General features: G+C 37.3%; 1 protein-coding gene across 5 annotated transcripts in view; it reads right to left on the reverse strand.

Annotated features, from left to right (window-relative positions):
• The window catches only part of PPHLN1 (periphilin 1), a 72,804-nt gene that overhangs the window by 15,837 nt on the left and 31,244 nt on the right, over window positions 1-25,723 (reverse strand). For all 5 annotated transcript variants that reach the window (XM_035895803.1, XM_035895806.1, XM_035895802.1 and 2 more), the window contains 3 exons: window positions 24,547-24,629; window positions 20,255-20,374; window positions 17,312-17,452 (listed from right to left, as the gene is read on the reverse strand). In XM_035895803.1, the coding sequence (XP_035751696.1) occupies window positions 17,312-17,452; window positions 20,255-20,374; window positions 24,547-24,629 (344 nt within the window). The remainder of the gene's footprint in view (window positions 1-17,311; window positions 17,453-20,254; window positions 20,375-24,546; window positions 24,630-25,723) is intronic.

Here is a 25,723-nt window from a genome sequence, read left to right on the forward strand (position 1 = left end):
TAAGCTAATAAGGAGGTAATAAAAAAGAATATCTAGATAATTAAACTGGAAACCACAGAACTATATATGAAAGCATTTACTAATAAAATATACTGTTACAATCTCAATAAACTTTTTAAGGCTGTATCTCTAAGCAGAATAATAGCTGTTGCTGATGAAGTCTACTGATGCTGGATTGATACAGTGTGTTTTGGATAAGAACAGCATGGAAAGAGACCAGTGAAGTCTCTTTTGATAAGCAGAACTAAACAGTTTAGTGCCCAAGATAAAAACAGGTTGCTAAAGGTCAAACACTTTAATGCAATAGCCAAAAGAAACAGTACCACGCCATTTACCTTTTAACCTTACTTCATACAAGATTGCCATGTGCTCTCAAAGATACAGAATAGACAGGGGTTATTCGCACAAACATATCCTGAAAAATAAGGTATTCCTCACTTCATGCAGCCTTCCAGAAGCTCTTTTTTCACAAAAAACCAAAACAGTTCATGCTAGTGAAGATCTGGCTGTACTACACTGTCTGGAGACAGAATTAAATGAAGAAAAACATTTAATTATTTAGAATCAAGCAAGCCAAATTAAATAAAAAACCACAACGAAAATGAATGACATTTTCTCATTTCATTTAGAAATTCCAGTGGGCTTCTTGTTTTTTAAAATCACATAAGCGTATAAACATTGCAAACTTTCTATTTTCAAATCAGCAGGTAAGACGTTTTGCTGTTTCAAGGATTAGTATCCACAAATAATTGATTTACATGGTAAACAAAGGATTATTTCATTTATTTATTTATTTAAGAGTACCATGGACTGTCTAGAACCATAACAGTAACTGTTTCATAAAAAAACAAAAGAAAAGAAAACGTTGCCTTCGAAAGGGTCAGTCAGTTGCTTACACTCTTAATGGAGAAAATATGACTAACGCTTCCCGTTTGTTGGCTGCAATGCACTGAAACCAGATCTTAGAACTATTGCTTAGTTTTAATATTGACTCATTTCATCTTACTTCAACTTAGTATTAACCTCTTTCACTTGTTCACCTCTTCTCTTTGTTCTCCTTAGGGCGTTGCATTGCTCAGCAAACTATACTTTGTGGACAAAGCCAAATCACTCTTCCTGCTCCAAAGACACTGCAGTTGGCCAATGCATACATGATAAAGGAACCGCTACTACCTCTGACTACCTCCAATTCTGCCACCACAATTTTATCCGAGTCTTCCCTATTCCCTCAGCAAGTCTTCACTCAAGCTCTCCTATAACCTAGCTCTCTGAAAAATCAGAAATTCATTGAAAACAATTTTTCATGTCAACTGAATTATCTAAGCATCTTTGTATTACCTTGTGGCATAAATGCACTTACATTTCATGCATTTCTATCTAAGGTAAAACACATAAACAAAAGGTATGTTTCATAACTAAATGGTAACATTATTTAAGGAACAGAAACAAACACTGCCCACTGTTACATGACAGACATATGCATACATGTTCTTTCAGAGCTTTAATTTTACATATATAATACAGTGGCTTTAAAGAATACAGTAAAAACCTATTTGCTTATGCATTACACATATATGCTGAGCAATTCATATTGAAATGAATGGCAAGCATACCAATGAAAGCTTGTACCCTTATATGCATAAAACCATACTGACACAAGACATCGAGTATTCAGACTCAGTTAACATGTTAAATGACCTTGCCTCTTTTAAAATATTAGTTGATCCACAATGGACAAAAGCAAGCTCATCACTTTATCCCTAACAGACCTCTGCATATCTTAATGTAACTCTTCAGCAATATGCACATATATTTTTCAAGAACACTTAGCCTTACTGCACAGAAACACTTACTTAGTCAAACAGCAGCAGACTGAAGAGAAACTGAAGCCTGAGATAAATGAGGCATGAGCCATGTTACTATAAGGGCACTAGACTTTCAAAAATAACCAGTATCATTTTTATCAAAAGGGTTATAAGTGATCGCATCCTGCTCTTCCTACAGGAGAAAGAATAATTTTTTACGATAAATGTCATGATTCAAAAAATGGAACAAACTGATCCATATGTAAAGAAAGAGGCTTGTGTTGCAGAACAGAGGTTACATTCTCAGAAGTCCCCAACGTATAGCACAGGTCTAAGACAAGCAAGGAGTTACCTTACATTTTCACTGCCCTGTCAAAAATACATACATGCAAAAATTATGTTTCTCCCATCAATTAAAAAAAAAATGCGTTTGGGTCAATATAAATGAACACAAAGAGAATAATCTTTACAGTAGATGAGATACTTCTCTTTAGAATCACTGCTCTGGCTGCTTACCATGGCATGAGTAACACCTACACAAATTAAAAGGCTCCAGAGCCAGCTCATTATAATGATACATGCTTTTCCTGGTAGCAAAAAGCCCACCCTGCTTAAAATAGAAAGCAACACTAACTAAAACAGAGTTTCTTTGGTAACTTATCTGGGTCATGAGAGACCATATAATTACCTTAGGCTCAAGATTTTGTTGACCGCCTCCCATTCCCCAAATACTGGCTGACAAATGATGTAGAAAATTCACACGCCAAGAATGCATACAGTATTAAACTAATTTTTTAAAAGTCTGTCTTATCAAATCACATATAAAATCACAATTTTAGATTAATCACATCTGGATTAGGTACATTAATGACTCAATACTACAATCATTTGACTGTATATTTATTAGCGTACAGATGAGAATTGTTGCATTTGGAATGCAGATGTAATTCTCTATCCAAAAGGAGACTGCAAGAATAACAAGACCAATAATTTTGCTATATATATATTATGAAACATTTCACTGTGTTATTAAAAGCACAAATCACTTATGCATGGGCTCAAGAAACCAATAGCCCACACCAAATCAGGGGTGAGTCAAGAGCTTTCCAGAGCTCAGAATTAAACATTTAGGTATCCCGTTACTAGAAAATAAAAGGAAAAAAAAAAAAGCAATAACCAACCTCAGTGAAAGGAAACAGAATCTCAGAGTTTATCTTTGCTTCTCATTTTAGTGAAAACATAGTTGCAAGAAAACATCCTTCTATAGCAATGTAAGAAAAAGGAAAATTGTACAGCAAGCTGTAGTTATGCCAAATAGTAAATTTTAAAAAGAGTATTTAAAAATTAATCAGAGCATTTTTTTAGTTATGACCTACACTTGGGTAAGGAGATTAATAGTTTCATTTAAAACAATATTCATTTTTTTTTTATTTTCAGTTGATGAGAAATACAGTAAAGTGAAGCAAATGGACAACAGAACAATCAGTGACCAACATATTTATCAAATTCTTCAGCAAGCCATTTCAGGTCCTCGATGCAGGAACGCTGCATTTCCTGCCTTACGATTGTAGCTTCCTGCAGATGCCTCGAGGGCATCCAGAGGGGAAGACACCAAGCTGGAAGCACCTGACTGCTCCCCACTTGTTTCTGGAACCAGAAATAGCCATGAGTTTTCTTGCATGATGTAGCGTCTCCACCCTCCAGCCAGGGAGAAACTCCACTGCATTTGCCCATAGGCTTCAGAGCTTCTGTGGAATTAATTCCCATCTCCACCCATGTTCTTCTTGTTCCTCATCTCTTTCTTTTCCCACCCTCTTGGCTGCAGTTCCTGATCTTGGCACAAACCTTTTTTCAACTCCCAAGTCCAGTCCCACCCTCATTCATTGCTTCCCACACTCCCAATTCCCAACCCTACCTCTCCTGTCACCACAAATCTTTTAATCTCCTCCAGACTTCCTCCACCCTCCAATTCAGAGGTCATCTCATCCCTCAGCTAGACATAGTTCCACTCCACCTCTTCCTCAGAAACTCCCGCATCCTTCTGGCCTTGCCTTCTGAATCCTCTCCTGCAACCAGTCCTCCTTGCATCCTCCCTTTGGCATGGTCCACCTCTCTCCATAGAGAAGGAACTTTGACAGGAAGATTCCTAACTTGAGATTCACATGTTTTCTCTCCTTTCAATTGAGTGAAAAAAACCCTGGACTTTTGTTGGGGGTGGAGAGGTGCACCAGTCATTGCCAAGAGGTGGTGAAGGTACGGTCTCCATCCCTTACCAAAAGAGCCATGGCCAACACTGCCCCACCAGTAGAAGTAATCTAATTACAGGTTTCAGGGAGGCTGCATCCAGCTCACAGGTTCCCCTAAACGAACAGAGACATCTTTATCTTAAACCGCAATAGAGTCTTTGTTGCAACTTTCCTTTCAGCGGCAGGTAGCAGATGCATTCAAAAGGGCATTCAGCTTTACTTCACAGCAAGTTGTGCCTTGATGTGGGAATATTTCTCTGTAATTGCACACTTCCAGTTCTTCATCACATTAGCTGACAGGCAATAAATACATAAACCATTCAGAAATCTTTCGATCTTCATTTTCCTAAAAGCGTGAATACTTTAATGAACTGTATGAGGTTAGAGTATTAATTAGGAGATCTTTTAGTTCACAAAACTGACCTATCTCACTACCAAAAATACTGGTTATTGTGACTGCTCTTTCCTCTCAAGATCTACTCAAGACCTTTAGGGGCTGGAGCAGCTGGTGCCAGCTGGGTTCACAACTAGATCAAAGTTCAGCTCCAACAAGCCAGCTGGAAGAAGCTGTTACGAGGGTGTCTACTGATGCACTAGCACTCCCAAAGGAGTATATTCTCCAAAATATGTAGAACCAAGGCTACTGAAGTTAGAAGATGGTGAGGTGCCCTAAAGGATGAAGAGAGTTCTGGTCATGGCAGCTCTAGATAGAAACTAAACAGAAATATTTTTTTAAGTTTTATCTTGCCTATGATAAAAAAGAAACAGTTATATGCAAATACCAAAATTACCAAAGACTATTGCTTTCTACAGATTTCTGCCTAGTGATCAAATAACTTTGAGTGCCTAAGGCAGTGCTTTCAAGATACTGGAGACAGTAGCGGCTTGACACACAGCACAGCGTGGGTACTCACTTGTGGCAGCAGGCATGTTTAAGGAACCACGCTGTGAATAAGAGAATTGGTCAAAGAAATATCTGCAACTTTTCATTCTTTCTCCTGATCCGATGCATAGCCAGGCCCCAAAAAGACTACTGTGCCAGTGCAGAGGACCGTAAGGCACAGGGACCTAATTTCTTAAACCATGGCTGCCACCAAACTCTTTCTAACATGCAGCTGAGGTCTGCAATGGTACAAGTTATTGTTTTGTTCTGTTTTTGAAAACAACTGCAGCACTTGCTTAAAGAGGACTTTCTGATGTCTAATGAGATGCAAACACATTCTGGTCTTTCTCCATTGGACTCATAGTTGCTGCTGCTGCCTATTTTCATAAAGCTTGTAACAACTAACCATCTTGATTTATGCCTAAATTGAATTTACTTGAAACCTGACAACAGAATCAAGAGATACACAGCACAGATACTCTGTGATTGCATAAGCCAGTTTCTCCAGGAAGCCAAGTTTAAAAAAAAAAAATAAATATAATAAACTGGGCAAATTTCCACTTGAAGATGATCACAAAAAGCTTGTGTCAGCATCCCCTAATCTATTCTGATTCTGTGTTTAAAAATGCTTGTGTGGAGATTTTTTGTTTAGGTAGCACGTGACCAAAAAAGTTAATATATAAAATATCTACTATACTAAGGTGGTAAACTGCTTGTGGGGAGTAATTACAGTCAAGTAAGTACACACAATACCCACGTAAGTACATTTCATGTTGTAATGAAACCAATGATTTAAGCTATCTGGGGGGCAGGAGAGGGGGGAAAGATCATGAGCAAGCCACTTCAACCATGGAGAAACAGTATCAAACCCATCTATTAAAAGTTATTAGTGTCATTCAGAGCAATACTTGAAGTTCAACAGTTCAGAAAATTAATGTATAAACAGTCCTTCTCAAGAAGCATGAGAAGCTAAAGAACCATGACCCACTTGATTTTGTCAGTATACAACTTCTGTGATTTTATAAGTTGACTCTATCAGCCTTTCAGAGTCAAAGTACCAAGCTAAAACAGGCATGCTATAACCTTTGTCCTGTGGGAAATTGGGCCCTTGTTTTTCTGCCCTGTTTTGTGAAGCATGCCATTGGAAGTTGTGATATCCATACTAGCATTATGTCCAGACAGTCAGAGAGGACTGAAAGTCCCAATGTCAGTGCAAATGAAGAGTCAAACAAAACAAGAAAGTGATCCTTGTGGGTCGGTGATAAATGATGATGTGAATTAGTCATTCACACCCCAAGATAAAATTATAATGGTTTTATAATTTTAACTTACAGAAGAAGCTCATGCATAAGTAACTTATGCAACAGAAGATTTTTTTTCCCCTATCATTTAGGAAAGTAAGTTCCCAATTCTGATGCCTTTTGGAATGATCTTTCTAAAAACAAACAAACAAAAACCATGAAAAAGAACTAGAAGATCACCTTATATTTTAAAGGTTATAGCAAATGAGTACTTTCTATGCCAAGCTTTTAAGATACAAACCTATATAAATACCGTATCACACAAAATAATTTGAAAAAAACCCCAAACCATGTAACAGTCCTCTGTAAATTGTAGCTTTTTCAGTTCAAATAATTTGTTTGCTTTCCAAATGCCATCCACTTAAAGGCTGTCAAATCACTAATGTTCACAGAAAAGAACAAGCTATTAAAAAAAGTGTGGCCTACCCATCTTTGTAACATATTGAGTTTAACCTGCTCAGTGAAACAACTGCCAGAAGAAAGAAGACATCAGGCTAGGCACTGACATACAGAATATAAAAAGAAATAGAAATTTAAGAACCAGGTGACAAATGCAACCTGTCACCAAAGTGTCTTTGGTCACAGATGATCCTAAATTTATACACAAATCAGTGTTGTATACAAACCAGATTACAAATGGCTTAGAGGATTAAACTACAGGGACCAGCAAAACTGTCATCTGCAAAACAAGTTTGTGTTATACTAAGACCAGCCCCGCAGTCTGTAAAAGACACACGAAAAACCATAAAACTGTAGATTCACACTTCAGCAGATTTTCCCTACCTACAGGTTGTCTGTGTGATACTCTCCTGTTACTGTCTAATCCAACCTCCTGAGGCCTGAAAGCTTTTGTCAGTGCAGGAGAAATGGAAACCAGCTTTCATGCCAAAACATCAAGTCCCTCCTGCCACCTACCTTCCTGCCGCTACATTTCGTTTGCCACTTTTTTTTTGCATGTTGGTTTTTGCATGTTGGCTCATTTACCACCTGCCCATCATCACATACAGGTTTATGAAACCTTTCCTTCACGACACTGTTCTCTGTTTGCCCTAGGTACATCTTGTTTTAAGCACCACTTGGATTCCTATTTCATCTCTAAGTCTTTCTGATAATCAATGCTCAGAGTGTATTGGGAATACTGATAGAGCTGATGTGAAATCAGTGTGTGTGGAGTGGGAAATAGGTGCTAGACAGTAGTGCTTTGAGCTAGGGCTATTTCTGAGCCAATTTGAATTTCTGGATCTAACTATTAGGTATATGGGACTGATCCTATTCTCATTCTGTTTCAATCCAGAAAGCAGCAGGTTTCCCCCCAGCAGCAATGCTGAAATATTCCTCCAAAATTGCCTCCAAGATGCCTCGTTCAAGAGACACTAGGTCATAAGAAAGATAAATTGAAGCTTTTCTTCAAAAAAGTTGAAGCTTTAAGCCTCAGTGCACTGAGCCAACCAAGAGAGAATTTTAGCTTCCACCCTTAAAACAGTTCAAAAATAAAATGAAACACTGCTAAAGCCACCTCTCAAGTCCACCAATGCCCTTCTGTTAAAGCAAGAATAACCTGGAGACAAAGTTGGAGAGAAGACTCCCTTTATCCTCCAAATTAAAGTTATTAAAACCAGCAACAACAAAACCCTAACAACAACAACAAAAACAACCAAAAAAACCAAAAACACAACACACAAAACCAATAGCCCTCACCCCCACAGAAACTACTGCCTTTATCAAGAGTCAGACCATTCATAATTTCTGGTTTTGTCCTTCAGCTTTCTCAGAAGGCTCACCAGTGTCAGTTCTGCTTATCCTTCCACGCATCTTAACTTCTGAGAGTTTCTTCAGTAGGCAATTTCTCATAATTAGTTCCTAATTATGTATCAAGGACTGCACGTTTTTAGAGAGTTTCTTCTCTTCCTAATGCCTTTCCCAATCCTGTTTACGCTCATCATCTCTTGAAACTAATCTTTCTTCTTCCTAGTTTACTATTATAGTTTCCAAGTCTTCTTTCATCCTGTTATTAAGATCTTCTGGTTTCTCATGACAGAAAAAGAAATTTTAAATCAAGCAATCACTGCTAGGTGTTGATTGAAAAAATACTATTTAATGGACAACTTGATTTTTACTTTATCTGACCAAGAAGTGATCTTGTCTTTCAGATTTGAACAGCTGGGCACTGAGTGAAACAAGTAGAACCTTCTTTCACATTTTCTTTGGTTTTAACTATGTCCAGCAATTTTATCAAGTACCTAACACTCTCTCATTTAAGTCTTCCAGAGACCTGCCATGAAATTATAACATCCATAAACAATCCCCTTTAAAACTGCCTGTAAGCAAACGGTCCTCTCTGAGATCTTGGAACCTGCAGTCCTGCTTGGTCACATAAATGAAGCACTACCACATCAAAAACTGTCAATGACTAGATTTGTCAACGTGTCGAGTCCTCAGCATTCACCAACTTCAAAGTAATGTGCTTAGAACAGGTCAAAAACTGTTCCATTAAAAAAAAAAAAAAAAAAAAAAAAAGGTAAAATAAACTGTCACACACAAAATCTTCCATAGATGGATGATAGAAAGCTAAAGGTGAATTTTATCTACTGTACTTGAGTCTAAGAATGAAAATACCCTACTGTTACTGTACACATACATACATTTATGTTGTTCTCTTTAAAGTATCGCTCTATGAATGTTGCATATTAAATAACACTCACTTTTTATCAGCTTCCCAATGAAAAAAGCTGCTGGCAAAAAGCTGAAATGTGGTAATACATTTCCTTATTAAACTATACCTTCAGGTGCTCAAGTAAAATGAGCAAGTTGCACTGATTTTGCATATGCAGCAGTTTGAAATTATGAGCACGGCAGTACATACCAAATAACCCATTAGTGTCTGTGGCAAGGGAACAGAACACAGCTAAAAAAATGGAGAGTGAAGGACTGCAACTCATAAAGCATGGTGACCCAAACACAAGGAAAGTAGTTAATTTTTTCACATCCTTTTAAAAGTATCCTGCTTTAAATCAATGTACTTGTAAGGAGAATCAATGATACTATGAGAATACTGACCCAAAGCTCTTATGTTCTCCATCTTGCAATCCCAATAAACATGAAAACGCGGATTTCCGACCAACAGCTCAGATTTAGAAAACTGAAAGATTGCAGCACAAAGAGGACTTAAGGCAAGTGTGAACTATAAAGATGCAAATAAGCCTAACAACTTAATTGATTTGATTTTGCAATGGTAAAAATCAAGGAGGTCTAGAATAAATATTAAAAGGCAGTAGAAAAATCAGCAAGTCAGAATTAATATGGAAGGAAAAGTGCCTAAGAATGTGTAAAAAGTAATAAATTACTTGCCTTGTATATAAGGAGAGCGGTACTGATACAAGGAAGCTAACAAACCGCAAAAGGATGAAACAAGATCATAGGCAGATTATATCATTAAGTAAAGGAGTCTTCATCAATTTTTTCCGAGAAGCCTAAGGCAAAACACCAAAACCTGAGACAAATGTTTTCTTGATTAGGAAAAAATAAATTAACACACTTAATTACATTTTACATTTAAATAAAATAAACATAAGCTCAGAGGAGGCATGATACATACTATGCTACCAACCAAATTAGACTGCTTATGAGTTCATCATTAAGGCCTTGCTACTGTGTATTAAGTATACAAGGTTTGAAGGACAGCAGAAAAGCTAGGAGGGAACCAAAATCTACAGCTTCCTCATCTTTTACTCTCATCTGGCCTGTTACTCTTGTCTGGTCTACTCCTGTCAGAAACAAAGCATGTCTGACCTCATCCATAATCAGAAATAATCCTTTAATGTGTTTTCTAGCTACTGTTCCAGTTCCCTCAGCTTCACTTACCTACCTCTTAACTCATATTTTAATTAGGGGATTTTTTCTAATCTAGGTAATTTTGCCTGAAATGAGCAACAGCACAAGCAGACCAACAAGCTAATCTAAGGAAACGGTAACCTGTTTCCCTGGCTCAGCTGAAATCAAAAGGAAAGATACATCCAAGGCCAGCTTTGACAGCCTCCTTCACTCCTTCCTGGCTTCCCATTAGTCCAATTTATTCATTTATGTATTTTACTACAACTGCTAAAACTTAAATGTTTAATCTAACATATCCAGAACTTACAAAACTTCTCTGATATACTTACCACGGTTTCTCATTAGCTTATTCCTAGCCACAATGTGGAAGCTACCTGATGTTTACATCCTCTTTCACCTTGTCCTGGTTTCGGCTGGGAAATTTTCTTCACAGAAGCTAGCATAGTGCTGTGTTTTGGATTTAGTACCAGAAGAATGTTGATAACACACTGATGTTTTCAGCTGTTGCCAAGTAGTGCTCAGACTACTCAAGGACTTTTTGAGCTTCTCCTGCTTGGCCAGGTGCATAACAAGTACAGCACAGCTAGCACAGCTAACCCAAACTGACCAAAGGGCTATTCCATACCATAGAACGTCATGCTCAGGGGGAGTTAGTCGGTCAGTCGGTCGCGGGGAGAGTGCTCGCGGCTCGGGGACGGGCTGGGCATCGGTCGGCGGGTGGTGAGCAACTGCATTGTGCATCATTCATTTTGTATATTCTGTATAGTCTGTTATCATTCTCATTATTACTATTATTATTATTTTCTCTTATTAAACTGTCTTTATCTCAGCCCTCGGCTCTAACCTTTTATTTTCTTTCCGATTCTCTCCCCCATCCCACTGAGGGAGGGGGGAGTGAGCGAGCGGCTGCGTGGTGCTGAGTCGCCAGCCGGGTTAAACCACGACACACCTTTACACTGTTGAAGCACTGCAAAACAGTTTTGTTTGAAGCAAAACAAAACTAGCAATGGACATGGGACAGGGTGGGGAGGAAGGCATGCAGTATACTTCTATACATTACAGATATTATAGCTATTTTATCATAACAGAAATGCCCGTATATTTTCTTTAAGGTCAGATATTAAAATTAAAACTTCCTTAACTAAATCCTCGCAATGTAAAGTTTCGCTTTGTGAGCTCTCAGTCTTCTCTCAGAGCAGCACCTCCAGAGAACAGAGTCCCATTACAAAGTGTAAAATACACACACAGACAATTCAGTTATTGTTACACAGATCTTACCAGAACAAGAGATCTGACAAAGCAGGAGAACCAGAAACAGTTCTTCTGAAACTACACACACCACAACTGCTAAAACCTAACTGTTTTTCTCACTTAACTGCAACTTCCAGGCCAGAGATTTAAGGAATTTACCTAAAAATGAAAAGCAGTTAGACAGCAGATCTCCAAACAGAATCTGGATAGCCTGTTGACCCAGCCACACACCCATTTTTCCTTCTTTCTACGCACTATATCTATGAAGTCTCAAATGCAAGCTTTAGAAGAATCTGTGATTTTCAGCACCTTCCAGCAAGAAGGCTGCCCAGTAAGGGTAACAGTTGCTTAAATCCACTGAGGGCTGTTAACAAGTAATATTAATTTAGAAAGTTAAGTAAACAAGCAATTAATCCAAATGTTTGAACACTTAAAAATACTATTCTGCTGAACATTTAAATATATTGTTGAACTGAAAGCATCCAGTCAGCCAGTAATTCCATTAAGAAAAAAAAGCATTCATGAACGCATTAATTCCTATGCTTCCTTCTCAGATGCCAGAGCTCTGTGCCAATAGAAAAACTGAGGTCTGAGTGTCAATTCTCGTTCAGAAACTTAGAGGGTTGATTTCTTGCCAAAATCAAGGAAGGAACGTGGTTCATTTGGCAAAATTTGTCTTCAGAAAAATAATAGATTTCAGAGGTAACCCATGTCACTTCAGCTTGCATACGCAACGTTTAAGAAACTGGACACATAATAATGACTAATTAATACAGCGTTGCAGACTTGATGTCTAGACAAGATAAGACATTTCAAGAATCCCTGCTACTCATGCTCATAAAGGAACAACAAAGAGATAGCCTTTTGTGTAACACCGACGCCGAATTGCTCCAACTGCGAATTTAACAGCAGGGACATATTTGTCATCGCTTCCGAAAAAAGCCCACACTTCAGCACATCATGCGCTAAAAGCACATGCTGATCCTTAACTATATAAAAACAGAAACTAAACAAATCCAATACTTTACAACTAAACAAAGCAATACTTTAATGTATACTGCATGTTATCAAATGCAAAAATATTTAAAAGTGCATGAAATTGTTACATTGGCAACCTACGAATATTCATTGACCTTGATATGCTGATGCAAAATTCTCTGCTACACTATATACAAGTACCCAGACCGATTTTTTAAAGACCTATTTAACGGGCTTCTACCCCACCATGCTCAGACAGCATATAACACCAAATTTCAAAATTATAACTGTGGAGGAAGGAGTGAAAGGCATGGTCAAAGGCATAAGGAAACACTTAGTTCAAACAAAAAACCCACCCCTACCAGAAAGCAAATTACCTCACTATTTTTGCTTTTAAAAACTCTCCAAATTTTCTGATTGCTTACAAATAGAACATCAAAAGCCACATCATGGATCTAGATCTAGTTCACAGAACGTATTGAAACATGAGACACATTAACGCTGCAGAATTTCCATTTGGTGGAAAGAGGTACAAAGATGGAAAAGAGGTGCACCAGGATGGAAGGGAACAGTTTTCCCAGAACCTGGCGCACAGAAGTGCCAGGAAAGATCCTGTTCTACCAACCACAATGTGGCCGAGCCAGCAAGCCCTGGGAACTCAACCCTTCCCTGAGAGCAGCTGAGCCCACCGCAGGTGGAGCAGGTCCCTCACCTCACCAGGTGAGGCCAGCCAAAAACAGGGGCCACAGCAAGGAGCTCTGCAGTTCAAGGACAGGGACAGGAAACTGCCAAGGGAAGGAAGGAGCAGAAAGTGTGTCCTTGGAGGAAAGAAAGCACGCAGGGCTGAGCACAGAGAGAGAGAGCAGTGAACACTGAAACGGGCTGTCCAGAGCAACCATGGAGCTTCCCTCACTGGAAATACTCAAGACTCAGCTTGACAGAGCCCTGAATTACCTGATCTAAGGCCCTGCTTCAAGAGAAGCCTGGCCCAGGTGAGGTCCCATCCTACCTGGACATTTCTGCAACACTGTCACTATGCCTGTCATTTCAAAGATGAGACCAGAGACTTCCAGGACCTGGGGTCCCAGTTCAGCAATGTTCTCAAGTACCTGTGCATCTCCAGTTACGTTCTTCCTTCCAAAGTAATATTGGCAGACTTCAAATTAAACATATGCTTTGGAGTTCCTCTGTAGTTTGGGAGTCACACAGATAATTCTTGGCTCTGTTCAAACAGTGTCCAGATTCTTCTGAGCCTTCATTCATGAGTACAACTTCTAGTCTCCTCCCTCTATATAACTTTCAGTTAACACTTGCAAAGCAACTGCAGACTCTCAAAGATAGTCACCGAATTGCAAACAGCCACTAGCACTTAACAACTTTTGTCCTGTTATAGTCAGCATGCAAGGAATTTTATTTTTCTTCAAATTATGTAATTTTACATAAATGCTTGCAGTAAGTCCCCCATCAAACAAATAATACACAAATATTTTGTTGATGAGCCCGAGCGACCATTTACAGTCACATTCCATTTCAAATTCTGAATTTGGCAATTGTGCTATTGTAATTAGAGGAAAAGTAGAGGGAACTTTAAGAAAGAGTGATATGAGTGATATGGAGATGGACTTACTTAAACAGAACACCTGTATGAGTATTTCATTCAACTGCTTAAGGGATTTTTTGTTGGGTTTTTTTCTTAAGAGAAATAACAGACTGTATGACAAGCTGCTGCCCCCCCCTCTCCCGCCCAGGGCATCGGGCTGCCCATTTCTCTGCTGTACAGCAATGAATTTGCTCATTGCAACACACCGTAGGTGTTCTGTCAGCACAGTTTTTTTGCCTCTGGGTTTACTTGAAATAGTACTGTACCATGAAGTAAAAGTATGTATTTGGAAAATTTTGCTCTTTCTCCTGGTTGGGGCTTTGGAGACAGATGGACAGCACAAAGCAGAGAGGGCTTTATCAGGAGCTTGGAACAGCAAGAATACCTGTGAATCAGGAGGAGAATAAATACAAACTGAAAAGCAAACATCACTAGATCTGGTGCTCCAAGGGAAAGCAGAAAAACTTGGGAGACAGAAGCAGAATTGGTCAGATGGGTCAAGCCTTCCAATCAAGCCTCACTTTCTTAAATGCTAGCTGGACCCTCATCAACTCTTAGACACATACCCAGTGGCACAAGATGTTATTTTTACCCTGATTTATTTATTTATTTTAAATACTTTAATAGCTGTCCAGTGAAGACTGAAAACCAATCTTTTGGGAATCTTGCTTTGCAGAAGGATTACAGCTTCACCATTTTTGCACCATAACTCTTTGCAATTAGTATATTATTTTAGTAGTCCTTCCAGAAAATTACATTCCAGAAATAGTGCATTCAGAAGTTATTTTAAACACCTGAACTGGAAAAAAGTCCATAGAACAAAAAATTTTTCTGCTGTTATTTGAGTCTTCAAGACAAATAATCAGAAACAAAATATATAAAAGCTTTCTTATAAATGTATTCTATCTTTCATTATCAAGTCAGTCTTCCTGTTCCTAACATATACTATAGCCTACAGTTCACTTTCAAGATTTAAATATTAAATCCATATAAACAATACAGCATGACTAGTGATAGTATGAAATTTGCATGTTAAGAACAAATTTTACTGTGCAAAAACTGAAACATACTTTCAGCTAAACAGTAGCAAACCCAGTATAAATTATATTAAGAAGTTAATCCAAATAAGCTTTAGTAAACCGTTCACCACAGGACTGCAAATTTAGTTTCCATTCCACTCTTTGCTCCCTCTCTCATTCCTTGTCAGAGGCAGAAAACTCACGCCACACAGAATAAAACCAAATTTCCTTTCAGATGCTGACAACTAAAAGTCAACAGAATAGTGTACAAATTTCTACAGAGACTGCTTCCATATACAGTACAAAGAGTCACAGTATTTCACAATTATGAAAATCATCAGGACTAACATAACAATAAATTTTCTGGATTTTTTTTTTAATTGCTGAAGCAGAAGTTACTTTTAAGCATTTATCTGAAAAACACATAGGACATTTTACAGTCAAGTTTAAATGATTCAATACACATCTTGTCTAGCTCAACAAATTCACAGTACTTGGTTTTATAACAAAAATAGGAATCTTGTTTAGCTGAATAGAATGTATTGAAGATGCTTCCAGTATCATTCTAAAATCTTATTTTAATTCTGCAGAAGCTGACAGCTTCAATATTCAAATCAACAATAGGAGAAACTGGTTCTATGAAATCCAAATCTTTTTAAGTTATTCCTCAGGCTTTTCTGAGCGAAGTTCCTGAAAGTATTCTGTTTCACAGAACATAATCTACATTTCCTTTAGAGATAAGAGCAAACTTTATCAAACATAATAATATTAGATGATACTGAAAACAACATTTGGATTTTATGTCCTGATTCTCACCTATCTTCACTATAAGCCTGACCTTAGGACTGAGGCGTAGATCTCTGTGGGCAATAAACCAATGACAGATTCACCAGCAGCAGGCTAAATAATCACAATTGCTATTTTTAAAAAATCTGCTCCTAGTCTTTTTTGTTTGTTTGTTTCAGTTTGTCATTTTTAAATAGTAGTTTATGCATTTGGTAGTAGCTGATTTAGGCATTGTACAACCTGGTGGTCAGACACACAGAGATAAACAAACTGCATCATGACCCTCACAGTTACACAGCACGCTCTGGTTAACTCCATCCCAGCACACATGCAAAGCCATGCTCATTAGGAACATGATTTTGCAAAGTCAACATTAAAAAAAAAAAAAAAAAAAGGAAAAAGGAACAAAACCAACTAAGTTATTTTTCAAGTGTCAAGAAAAAAGGAACAACGGTGTTACAGTACAGGAAAAGGGCTCAAAGGCAACAGAACAAAGGCTGCTAGTATTAAGAAGAAAGACGAAGACCTAGAATAAGCTTATCTAGAGCAAGACCTGAAACCTATTTTCTTGAAGATGTTATTATCAGACAATCACGAGGGGGAAAACTGATCTATATTTCCCTTCCACCCACCCCAGGCATACACTGAAAACTGTAAATCAAAGCAAGTTTGAAGAAAGTCATCTTCCACCCAAATTAAGAACTTTAAATGCAACTTCCAGAGCTGGGCATAGTTGCAGTTACGTCAGAAATATCAAGTCAGAAAAATCTCCAAACTCTCCATTTAAAGTATAAAAATATGGAAACAAAACACTTCGATTGTTTATGACAAATGAAATTGAAGGTTATTGTAGATAATTTCCTTACTGTGAGGTGACATGATATTAAAGACTAATACATGAATAAGCTTTCATTGAACCTCCTCAAAAACTGAATGTTACAAGAGTAACAGAAATCTTGTTTTGCATTAAATACCCAAGTAGCCAACACAAAGGAGAAAAGAATGCAAATTTTGAACACAATACCCCTCCCTCATCCAGATATAAACCACTGTAGTCAAAGCAAAACTTAAAGGTTCCTAATCTTCAGAGAATGAAAAAGGCACTGAGATTCAAAACTGATTTATAAAAAACAAACCCAAAACCGCAACAAAACAACATCCCCCAAAAAAACCACAATAACAAACAAAAAACCCAATAAGCAGCTTCTAGTGTTCAGTCCCAAGCTGTATATATTTAAGGAAATTACAGTGTAAAAGTATTTTTTTCATAATTTGATCTCACATAAAGCGTTACTTCTTAATTATTTTTTAATTTGAAATTATCTGTATTATATTTGATTTTAAAACCATTAATCAAAGAAGCAGTCATTTCCTTGGCTTGCAAAATAGCAGGTGTTGCATGTAAGTTACAGAAAACTACCACTAATTCCCACGTGCAGATAAATGCCATGCTGCTTCAGAATCAAAGATGTTATCATCACATCATCTCAAGAAATGAGATTACATTCATATTATGCTCCAAGAAGGAGGAAAAAATAAATCAACATATTTCTAGCAGATCAAACTGTGACACAGGTACTGTATCAGTGACAAAATGCCAAGAGAACTAACCTGTTCAATCTCCTTTGTCTTAGTTGCAATTGCTTTTGAGCGGCCAAGAAGCTGGCCATCCTCATATAATTCTGTACTGTCCGTTATATTTGTTTCTGTTTCCTCTGTTTGTTCAACGTATAATGGAGCTGAAGATCCAGCCTTAAAAAAAAAAAAAAAAAAAAGCTTTGACAGCAAAATAAAAACCTTAAAGCACGAGAGCAAAAATAAACCCCCAAATACAATCATTCAGTTAGATATGGCTTTGCTTATCAAGACTATTAGTGAAGTCTTATTGCTACAATCTAACAGATACGGAAATAGGGGTTTTAAACATGTAGAAAACATGACAACATAAAAAACCTGTGACTCAGTCTTAACTGTCTAAAGACAATGATGTCAGATAACCTTTACTTGCCCTTCCACTGAGAAGGAACTTGTATATTTATAGCACCAGCTAGCAAGAAAAATCCACAGTGGAAGCAGGATTAGTTTTCTGAGAAAGGATAAAAGTTACAAAATCAAAGGTAAATAGGCATCGACAAAATCAAAATGCTGTCAGAAAGAATTCGTGCAGCATTCAAGACCACAGGTTTAATATTAAAGGAACAGAGATACCTACTGTATAGCATAACCAAACACACACTTAGAGGAGTCCTGGTAATACAAGAAATCTAACTGAAGTACCAAAATTGTATAAGCTTCCCTCTAAAACAGAAATTAAGACAGTATCCCTGCCCCAAAGAAAACAGACTCCCACTCCAAGGACTCTACATAGAAGATGTAAAAAGAGAAGAAATTACCACAGCGTATTTAAATCCAATATTATGGAACAGATTTGTATAATGTAGTAAAATATTTTTTGAAGTAAGATTTAAAATTGAAGAAGATAATATAAAAATATTTTCTGTTATCACAAATAAAGAGGTGGAGAATCTTAAGACTTAACTAACATAAAAGAGAAAAGTATTAGACAAAAAGAAAAAAAGAAGCTTAAGCAGTCCTATGAGCATCTGCTCAAAACTTAGCAGCAATATAAACCATTAAGATTGCATCCCAAGTCTTGTGACTGCAGTAAATCATTAAATACCTGAGAGGGAGTAAAGGCTGCTAAAAGGTTTAGTGCAACACAAAGTTCAACTATTAAGCACTATGTGAGATAACCTGGAAATAGTTAAAAACGTTTGCAATTCATACATGACTGCCTACTTTACTAATCAAGGTGAGAAGTATCCTTTCTTCTAGGACTCATTCTGAGATGCCTCACCTCCTTCATTAGCATTCCTGTAGCACACTTTCTTAGTCAATAGAATCACAGAATCGTTTTGGTTGGAAAAGACCTTTAACATCATCAAGTCCAACTGTTAACCTAACCCTGCCATCCCACCACTAAACCATGTCCCTAAGTACCTCGTCTACCCATCTTTTAAATACTTCCAGGGATGTGGACTCAATCACTTCCCTGGGCAGCTCACTTCATAAATCATCTCAGACTCTGCCATAATCAACTTCAACTGTTTCATTTTGAGTCTGTCTTTATTTTGAATCTTTTTGCCACTGCAATTTCATCTGAGGCACAGAAGAAGCTTTAAACAACTCTTCTCCATACGACCCACTCTGTTCTTTCCTCCCTCGCATTACCTTCCCTTCATCAAGAACAGGAGTGACATTTCTCTTCACTGTTACTCTCCTGAACCTCTCAGAAATGTCCGTGCATATGTTCTCCTCCATATGGCATTCATGCTTAGATCAGTTTGCTGCTTCTTCTTCCTCAATCCAACCCCCGCCCCTTTTTTTTTTTAAAAAAAAAAATTTCTTTTTTCTGGAGGGAAATAAACCAGTTATTTATCCAGCTGGATCTTCCTGTCCAGTATCAAGAAGGTGTTGATGCACTCAGTTATTACATCAATGGACAGGACTTCAAAGTTCAGGTACATATGGATCCAGTGAGTTTATTTCTCTAGTCTAGCCCTCAGGTTCCACAAGTGTGAAATACAAGGAGGAAATCCAATGCTTCCCAAGATGCTTTCATTTTCCCTCAAATTATTTACAAACAAATATAAAACACAAACCCATTAATTATAAAGTTTAAGGCACCTGACTTTGTAAAGTTTTTGGGTTTGTAAGAATGCCTCTAAAGTCGAAGCAAAGTGGAAGTTGAAGATGAAATAGTCACAGAACTAAAACAGGCTGTTTTACAAAAAGACATTACGTGACATTTGGTTTGTTTTAAATGAAAAATACATCTTCCACTAACATGGCAGAATCCAAGAAATACACCCTAAACAAGGGCAGCATAACAAAACAAAGACTGAAGAGGGCTATAATCCTACTTCAGTATAGCAAGGGATAGAAGACAAGGAGGGGCAAGAACAGATGGGTGTGAACTGGCAATTAATTAGTGTTGATTATTAATGAAATAAAGGTTCTGGGCGGAAAAATAAAAAATATCTACCCACTGAAGCACCAAGGCAAAAGCTTAATTTTCAATACAGAGGAGGACTGCTTTCTGAAAAGGAACACAGGGCATGGCAGGCTGACATGGCATGGAACTGAACTCCATAAACCAGAGTTTCTCTTCCAGTCTTGTGTTTTACGTGCACACTCATATTTTGACTGAGAAGTCCCGTGTTAATTTTATGGAGTTCAGTAGGCACACATACTTACACTAGTGCAACGGAGAATCCCTGGGAAACCTAGAGCCTTATTTTGTCAGTTGTAGCTCAACAAGAATTCAAATTATACTAACAGAACAGACTCTGATTTTTTTTATTTTTTAAAATAAATAAATAAACAAATCACAAGGCTTTAGTTTCCCTCTTGCTCCCTTTCAACAAACATTTAATAGCACAGGCAGACAGATTCCGAGGTAAGTTACAAAATGTGCCTTTCAGAAGAGCACAGAATAACAAGAGTCTATTGTTGTAACGCTTTAAAACAGATCAATTAAAACTCCAGTCTTACATCATACTCTGTTATTTCAGGTAAATTGCTCTCATCGGCCTTCTCTGATTTTTCGGCTGCCCACTTGCTTGCAGCTTCCGCAAGTTCCTTTTCCGATAGTCTGTTGCTCTTATCCAAGGCCTGTACAAAAACATTATAGCCAAGGTTTAACATGAAACATATTTACACATGGCAAAACACCTTCAAAACTAAAATAAACAGTTATTCAGATCCCCCAAACATTTTAAAATAGGAAATAAGGAAGCTGAAGCAATTTCATTTGCTGACTGATTTCTTTAAAAAGAAAAGTGGGTAGGGAGAGAGCAGAGAAAAAAAAAGAAAAAAAATCAATTAAGTTCAGTAAAATGTTAAAAAAGCACCATACTTTCAGAATCAGTTTTGTTAAATCCATGGGACAGAGATAACAGAAAAATTATTTGAGACCAGTTGAGTTTAAAGAGACATGGATCAAATGCACTCTAAGAAGTCAGATACAACTGTGGAGTGGTCTAATAATTCAATGTGATTTTCAGCCATAAAAGATTATAACAAATTTAAACTAAACTATTAAATACCATGTAGGGCGTAAAACCTAAGCTAATTAGGGACAAAAAGGATTTTATGCATACTTTAAATGATCAGAGCAGCTTCCATTATAATTCATTATTTTTTATTTGGGGGGGAATATTGATCATTTATAACAGAGTCAGTCATGACTTTATGGCCTTTTAATCTACCCTTTTCAGATGGAAACACCCATATAAATAATATTTAAAAAATGTTTTCTCTCTAAGACTACAGTTTGGCTTTTATTAACAGAGCAATGACAAAACAATGACAAATACCCACATACCAAAACGATTTTAGGAATAGCTAGCTTTATAAATCTTGTTACCACTATGTGGGTATTTCATTTGAATCATCTATACGTATAGAAGCATCCATCCAGGAATCTATACAACTCTAGTATTAAAAACTGCAACACTAAGGTGGATATCTAAAAAAGATTAAAAAATCCTACTGCCTGAAAGATTGTCACAATTTCTACCCAATGCCTGTTCCATCTTAACAAACAGATGGATAAAAAACAGCAAACAAAAAAATTACTCCCCGCTCTTATCGTTAGTTCATTCCAAATTACATAAATTGCCAGAGGAAGCAAATACTGTGACCTGTAATAAGACTGCTTCATCTTCAGACCTTTTGTGCTTACCTCAAATAAAATATCCAAACACCTCTTTCTGCTCTAGTACGGCATATGTATACAATTCACAGAACCCTTCCAGCATTCTGTGTCATAAAGGCACAACTTTTATCTGAATCCAGAAGAGAAGTGCAAAACAATGTTCAGATAGGAATTTCTCTTTTCTATAACTGTAAATTACAGAATTATAACCAGCAAAATCAGGAGGTGACAAAGTTCAATATGCAGGGTACGAAGAGGGTTCTGAAAAGGGGTAATACAATTCATAGAATAATTAGCCCAGCTTACCTTTCCAAGCTGCACAATTATTTTTACACTAGTCTCACTACAAACTATCTGCTGCCAAATTTTTTTCCCCCGTATGTTCTTATTCCCTATAGCATATGTGACTTTTACCTTTAACCTAACTTTTCCCTAGCTGCCAAAATATCTTGTATTGTGGTACTATTATGAACCTCCCCCTTTCCTCAAATGTAGCTCTGGCCAGTACTAACAAAAGAAAAGGTAAGTATCTTTGTCACCAACAGTCAGTTTTGCACGAAATGAAGATAAATAAAATCTCACATGCCTTACAATTATTTCCGCAAGCCGTAAACAGCAACTAACCACTCTAGTAACTACTGGAATACAGCAAAAAGAATCTGTTTAATTTCATCTCATTAAATTTAATTCTATAGGTTGCATGTGCGTAAATACATATGAAAAAATCCGGAGTGCATTTTATGTAATAAAATAATGGTATTTCCACAGATACACTAAAACATATTTACTGGAACATATTTACTTAGGCTGCAAACTTGCAAGAAATGAACAACTTAGTATATCTCATAAAAACCAGCCAAACTTCTCTCCCTGCCTCAAAACAGCGGCGTAGTCTTCGTTTTTTACCTTATACATGACATAAAAAAGCAAAACCCTGTCAGTTTTCTGCTATCTTTGCTGGGAAGCTTTCCCTGTCTCACACATCTGCCTTTTGCTCTAATGTTGCATACAGCCTCCAAGGCTTGCAGTCCAGACAGCTATTAAAGAGAAACACAAAAGATTTCATGCCATAGTCAATTTTAAACAGGTGGTTAAAATCAGATAACACCAACATGTAATAATTCACATGCATGAATATGTAACAAATTAATTATAAGACAGGTAAGAATACCTTTCCAGATTTGCATAGCTACTACAGTGAAAAGAGACATTGCTGCAGAAGCATATACCTTTAAGTATTGAAAAGCTAAATTATAAATTAGGGCATTGAAAGTTTTCTCCTTTAATCTAAAGTATATAACTAATTTCCTAAGTCTGAGCAGATTGTATGATCCTGGCCCTAGAGATGTTCATCATATTTTGCCAAGACTTTTTCTATCGATATTTCTGTGTCAGTGAAGCACATAGATCACTTAACTGGTCAGCGTAATCCAGCCATCACCCCACGAGGCTCCACTGACACAAGACAGTACATTACAAGCAGATGTCAGGACTTCAAGAGAAAAGCAATAAAAGGTCACTGAAGTACTTCCATTTCTGTAGCTGATGCATACCCAATAAATACTTGTGTTGTCTGGGGAAATGTTTTCCATCAGACAGAAGGTTTCATTTTGTGTAGCTTACATCAAGTGGATATCCACTGCCAGCAGATATATTCAGACTGCTAGCAAAAAACCCACTACAGCATAGATCAGACCTGACCGAAGAAGAAAGCAAAACATTTAAAGAATACTTTACAGTTCAAACTCACACTGCATATTAATAAGGGAGCAAGAGATTTTGCAATGCCTCCTTGTTCTCCAAGGTTTGTATTAAGTTTGTATTAAGATCTGGTATTAAGCTGTAGTACACCGAGTCTGTAAGCAAAATAGGTGAACTACTTATAAAGTTTATTTTATAATCCAAATCAGCGTAACTTGTGCGTAACAGCTTTTATCTTACTTTCCTTATTTACATTGCTGAAAGTGTATCGCTTGCCTCCCCCCTTAAGGACATTGGCAATTACCTAATGCCTAGCACAGCAGTTCTAAAACAGCTGCATAAGGGATAAGTACTCAGAATGACATAGCACAACCGAAGCCTGATTTTTTCCCCACCTAATTATTTCCTTCAGTCTCACCTTCTCACAACAAAAAGTACCTTTCTTTCTTCCTTTTTTTTTTTTGCTTAAGCATTCCACTGCTTTTATTAAAAATACCTAAAGAACCAGGCTAGTACACCGTGCTACTTAGGGCAAATGCTACTTTTTAATAGGACCTTATTCACTTAGAACAGTATAATGCATTGTTTCTTTATTTCTCATTAAAGTATTTCTCAACAATTTAGAGAAAATACTGCTGTGGAGGTGTTCATTTTAACCTCAAATATAATTTACAGGCAAGCAGTCTGTGATGTGAAAATACTTTTGCTGCCACAGGACAGCCAGAACAATATTGAATGCTTATTGTTCATTAGTGTGTTGATTAGCCTGTCCATTTAACTAATTAGTAAGATTATGCGGTTGGTGCTCAGCCCACAAGATTTTTTTGATGGGAAATTAAACAGCATCATTTAGAACACAGAATGGCATTTACCAAACTATCTTGCAATGTGGCTCCTTTCCCAAGTAAATGTGATCATTCATGCCACATCCTCGAGCAGCCCTGCTTCCAAGCCAACTCTGCTGTTCACATTATCTTCCCTGTCAGTCAGGCACTTCACTACACTGTTTCCAAATCCAGTCACAGCTTAGGAATCACTGAAGGATGGAGTTCAGTGCAAGTACAGGCTTGTCCAATTGATCTGTTGCTCCTGAAAACTGCATCCCCATTTTTCTCCTTGCCATTCCTTTCCTAGCACGCTCCAGACTTTGGAAAATGACAATTTTAAATACATTAAAAACTCCCTCCTAAAATGAGACAATGAATACAGAATAAAAAGGGTTGTCGGTGTCATCATTAGATACACAGCATTATGAGCACCTTCCTGCCAGAGAAGGGAAACCTATCCCCTGCTGGATTGCAGAGCAATTCAAGATGCTCTTTTCTTTAACAGCTGCATAGAGTATCCCCTTCCAAGTGACGAAAAAATCCAACAACAGTGAGCAGACTTGAAGGCATGGTGAGAAGCACTGGAAAAGAAAATTCACCTTTGACAAGGGTACTGCTGTGGAGCCTGAAGGTGATGCATCTCTTGAGGTTTTCAGTGATTGAACTGATGTCCTCTCTTTACCTATAATTAAGAAAAAAATAATGACTGTAAAATTACATTAAAGATAAACATTGCAAATATACTTATTGGCTTAGAAAAACTGCAGTGAAATTCACTCAAGTCAGACGTGAAATCTACCTGCTCCACCATCTGATAAGTATTGATGACACTTTCTTGTCTTTACAAAGAGAGAAAAGGTATAAATGCATTATTTCACATATTATTTCACATAGGAAAACCCATTGTCCTTTTTTTCAACTTTAACTGAAAGGGTGTATCAATATGATTTGGCAAGATTATGTGGTTTAACTTTTTAGTATTCCTGCAATAATATAAATGGGTGAAATATTAGACACCAGTCAATCACTCCAGGAAACCAGGCAGTGTAGCAACTGGTTTAGCAGGCCACAGTATGTTGAAAAGCCCTGCCATGGCAAACAGTCCTGTATTATATCAACCACAGGCCAGATGCTCTTTCTATTATCAGTGTTTTTTCTTGTAAGAGTTAAGAATCAGCAAAATGACAACTCAAATTCACTGTGCTAATCACAGTCTGCGCAGAGCCTTGCCGCAGACCAGTTACAGGCAGCCCGCAGCAGCGGAATCGGTTGCAGTGCATACTACTAGTTTTCAACCTGTGGTCCACGGATTGCGTCTAAGGGATCTGCAAAAGGTAAATATGAAAAGCAAATGTGTTGTCAGTATGCCTAAATTAACTAGACTATTCACACTCACTGGGAAATGGTTGACTGTTCACAAGTGGAAAACATTATAGACTTACCTTGGCTTCCATTAAATTTGTATCAATACAATTAAGAAAGGGATGAATTAAAAAGTTTAATCAAACACTTACGAAAATTGGGATATAAATTATTTTAGTAGAACTATAAACAAATACGGCTCTAATTTAATGAGTCAAAGCAACAAAGAGCAAACATGACATCTCACTCCTAATAGCTGAGCTGTTTTCTTCTTTTACTCAATGCCGTAAAATAAGACTGCATCGTGTTGTGTATTTTAAAATACCACTACTTACACAAGAGCGTAAGGAAATGTCTATGCAAAATGCATACTTGTAACAATAAGAAATGTTTAACAGGTATTTGAGAAGTTGG

This window comes from Egretta garzetta, unplaced genomic scaffold (genome assembly GCF_000687185.1).
Source record: "Egretta garzetta isolate BGI_Z169 unplaced genomic scaffold, ASM68718v1 scaffold656, whole genome shotgun sequence".
Lineage (NCBI taxonomy): Eukaryota > Metazoa > Chordata > Aves > Pelecaniformes > Ardeidae > Egretta > Egretta garzetta.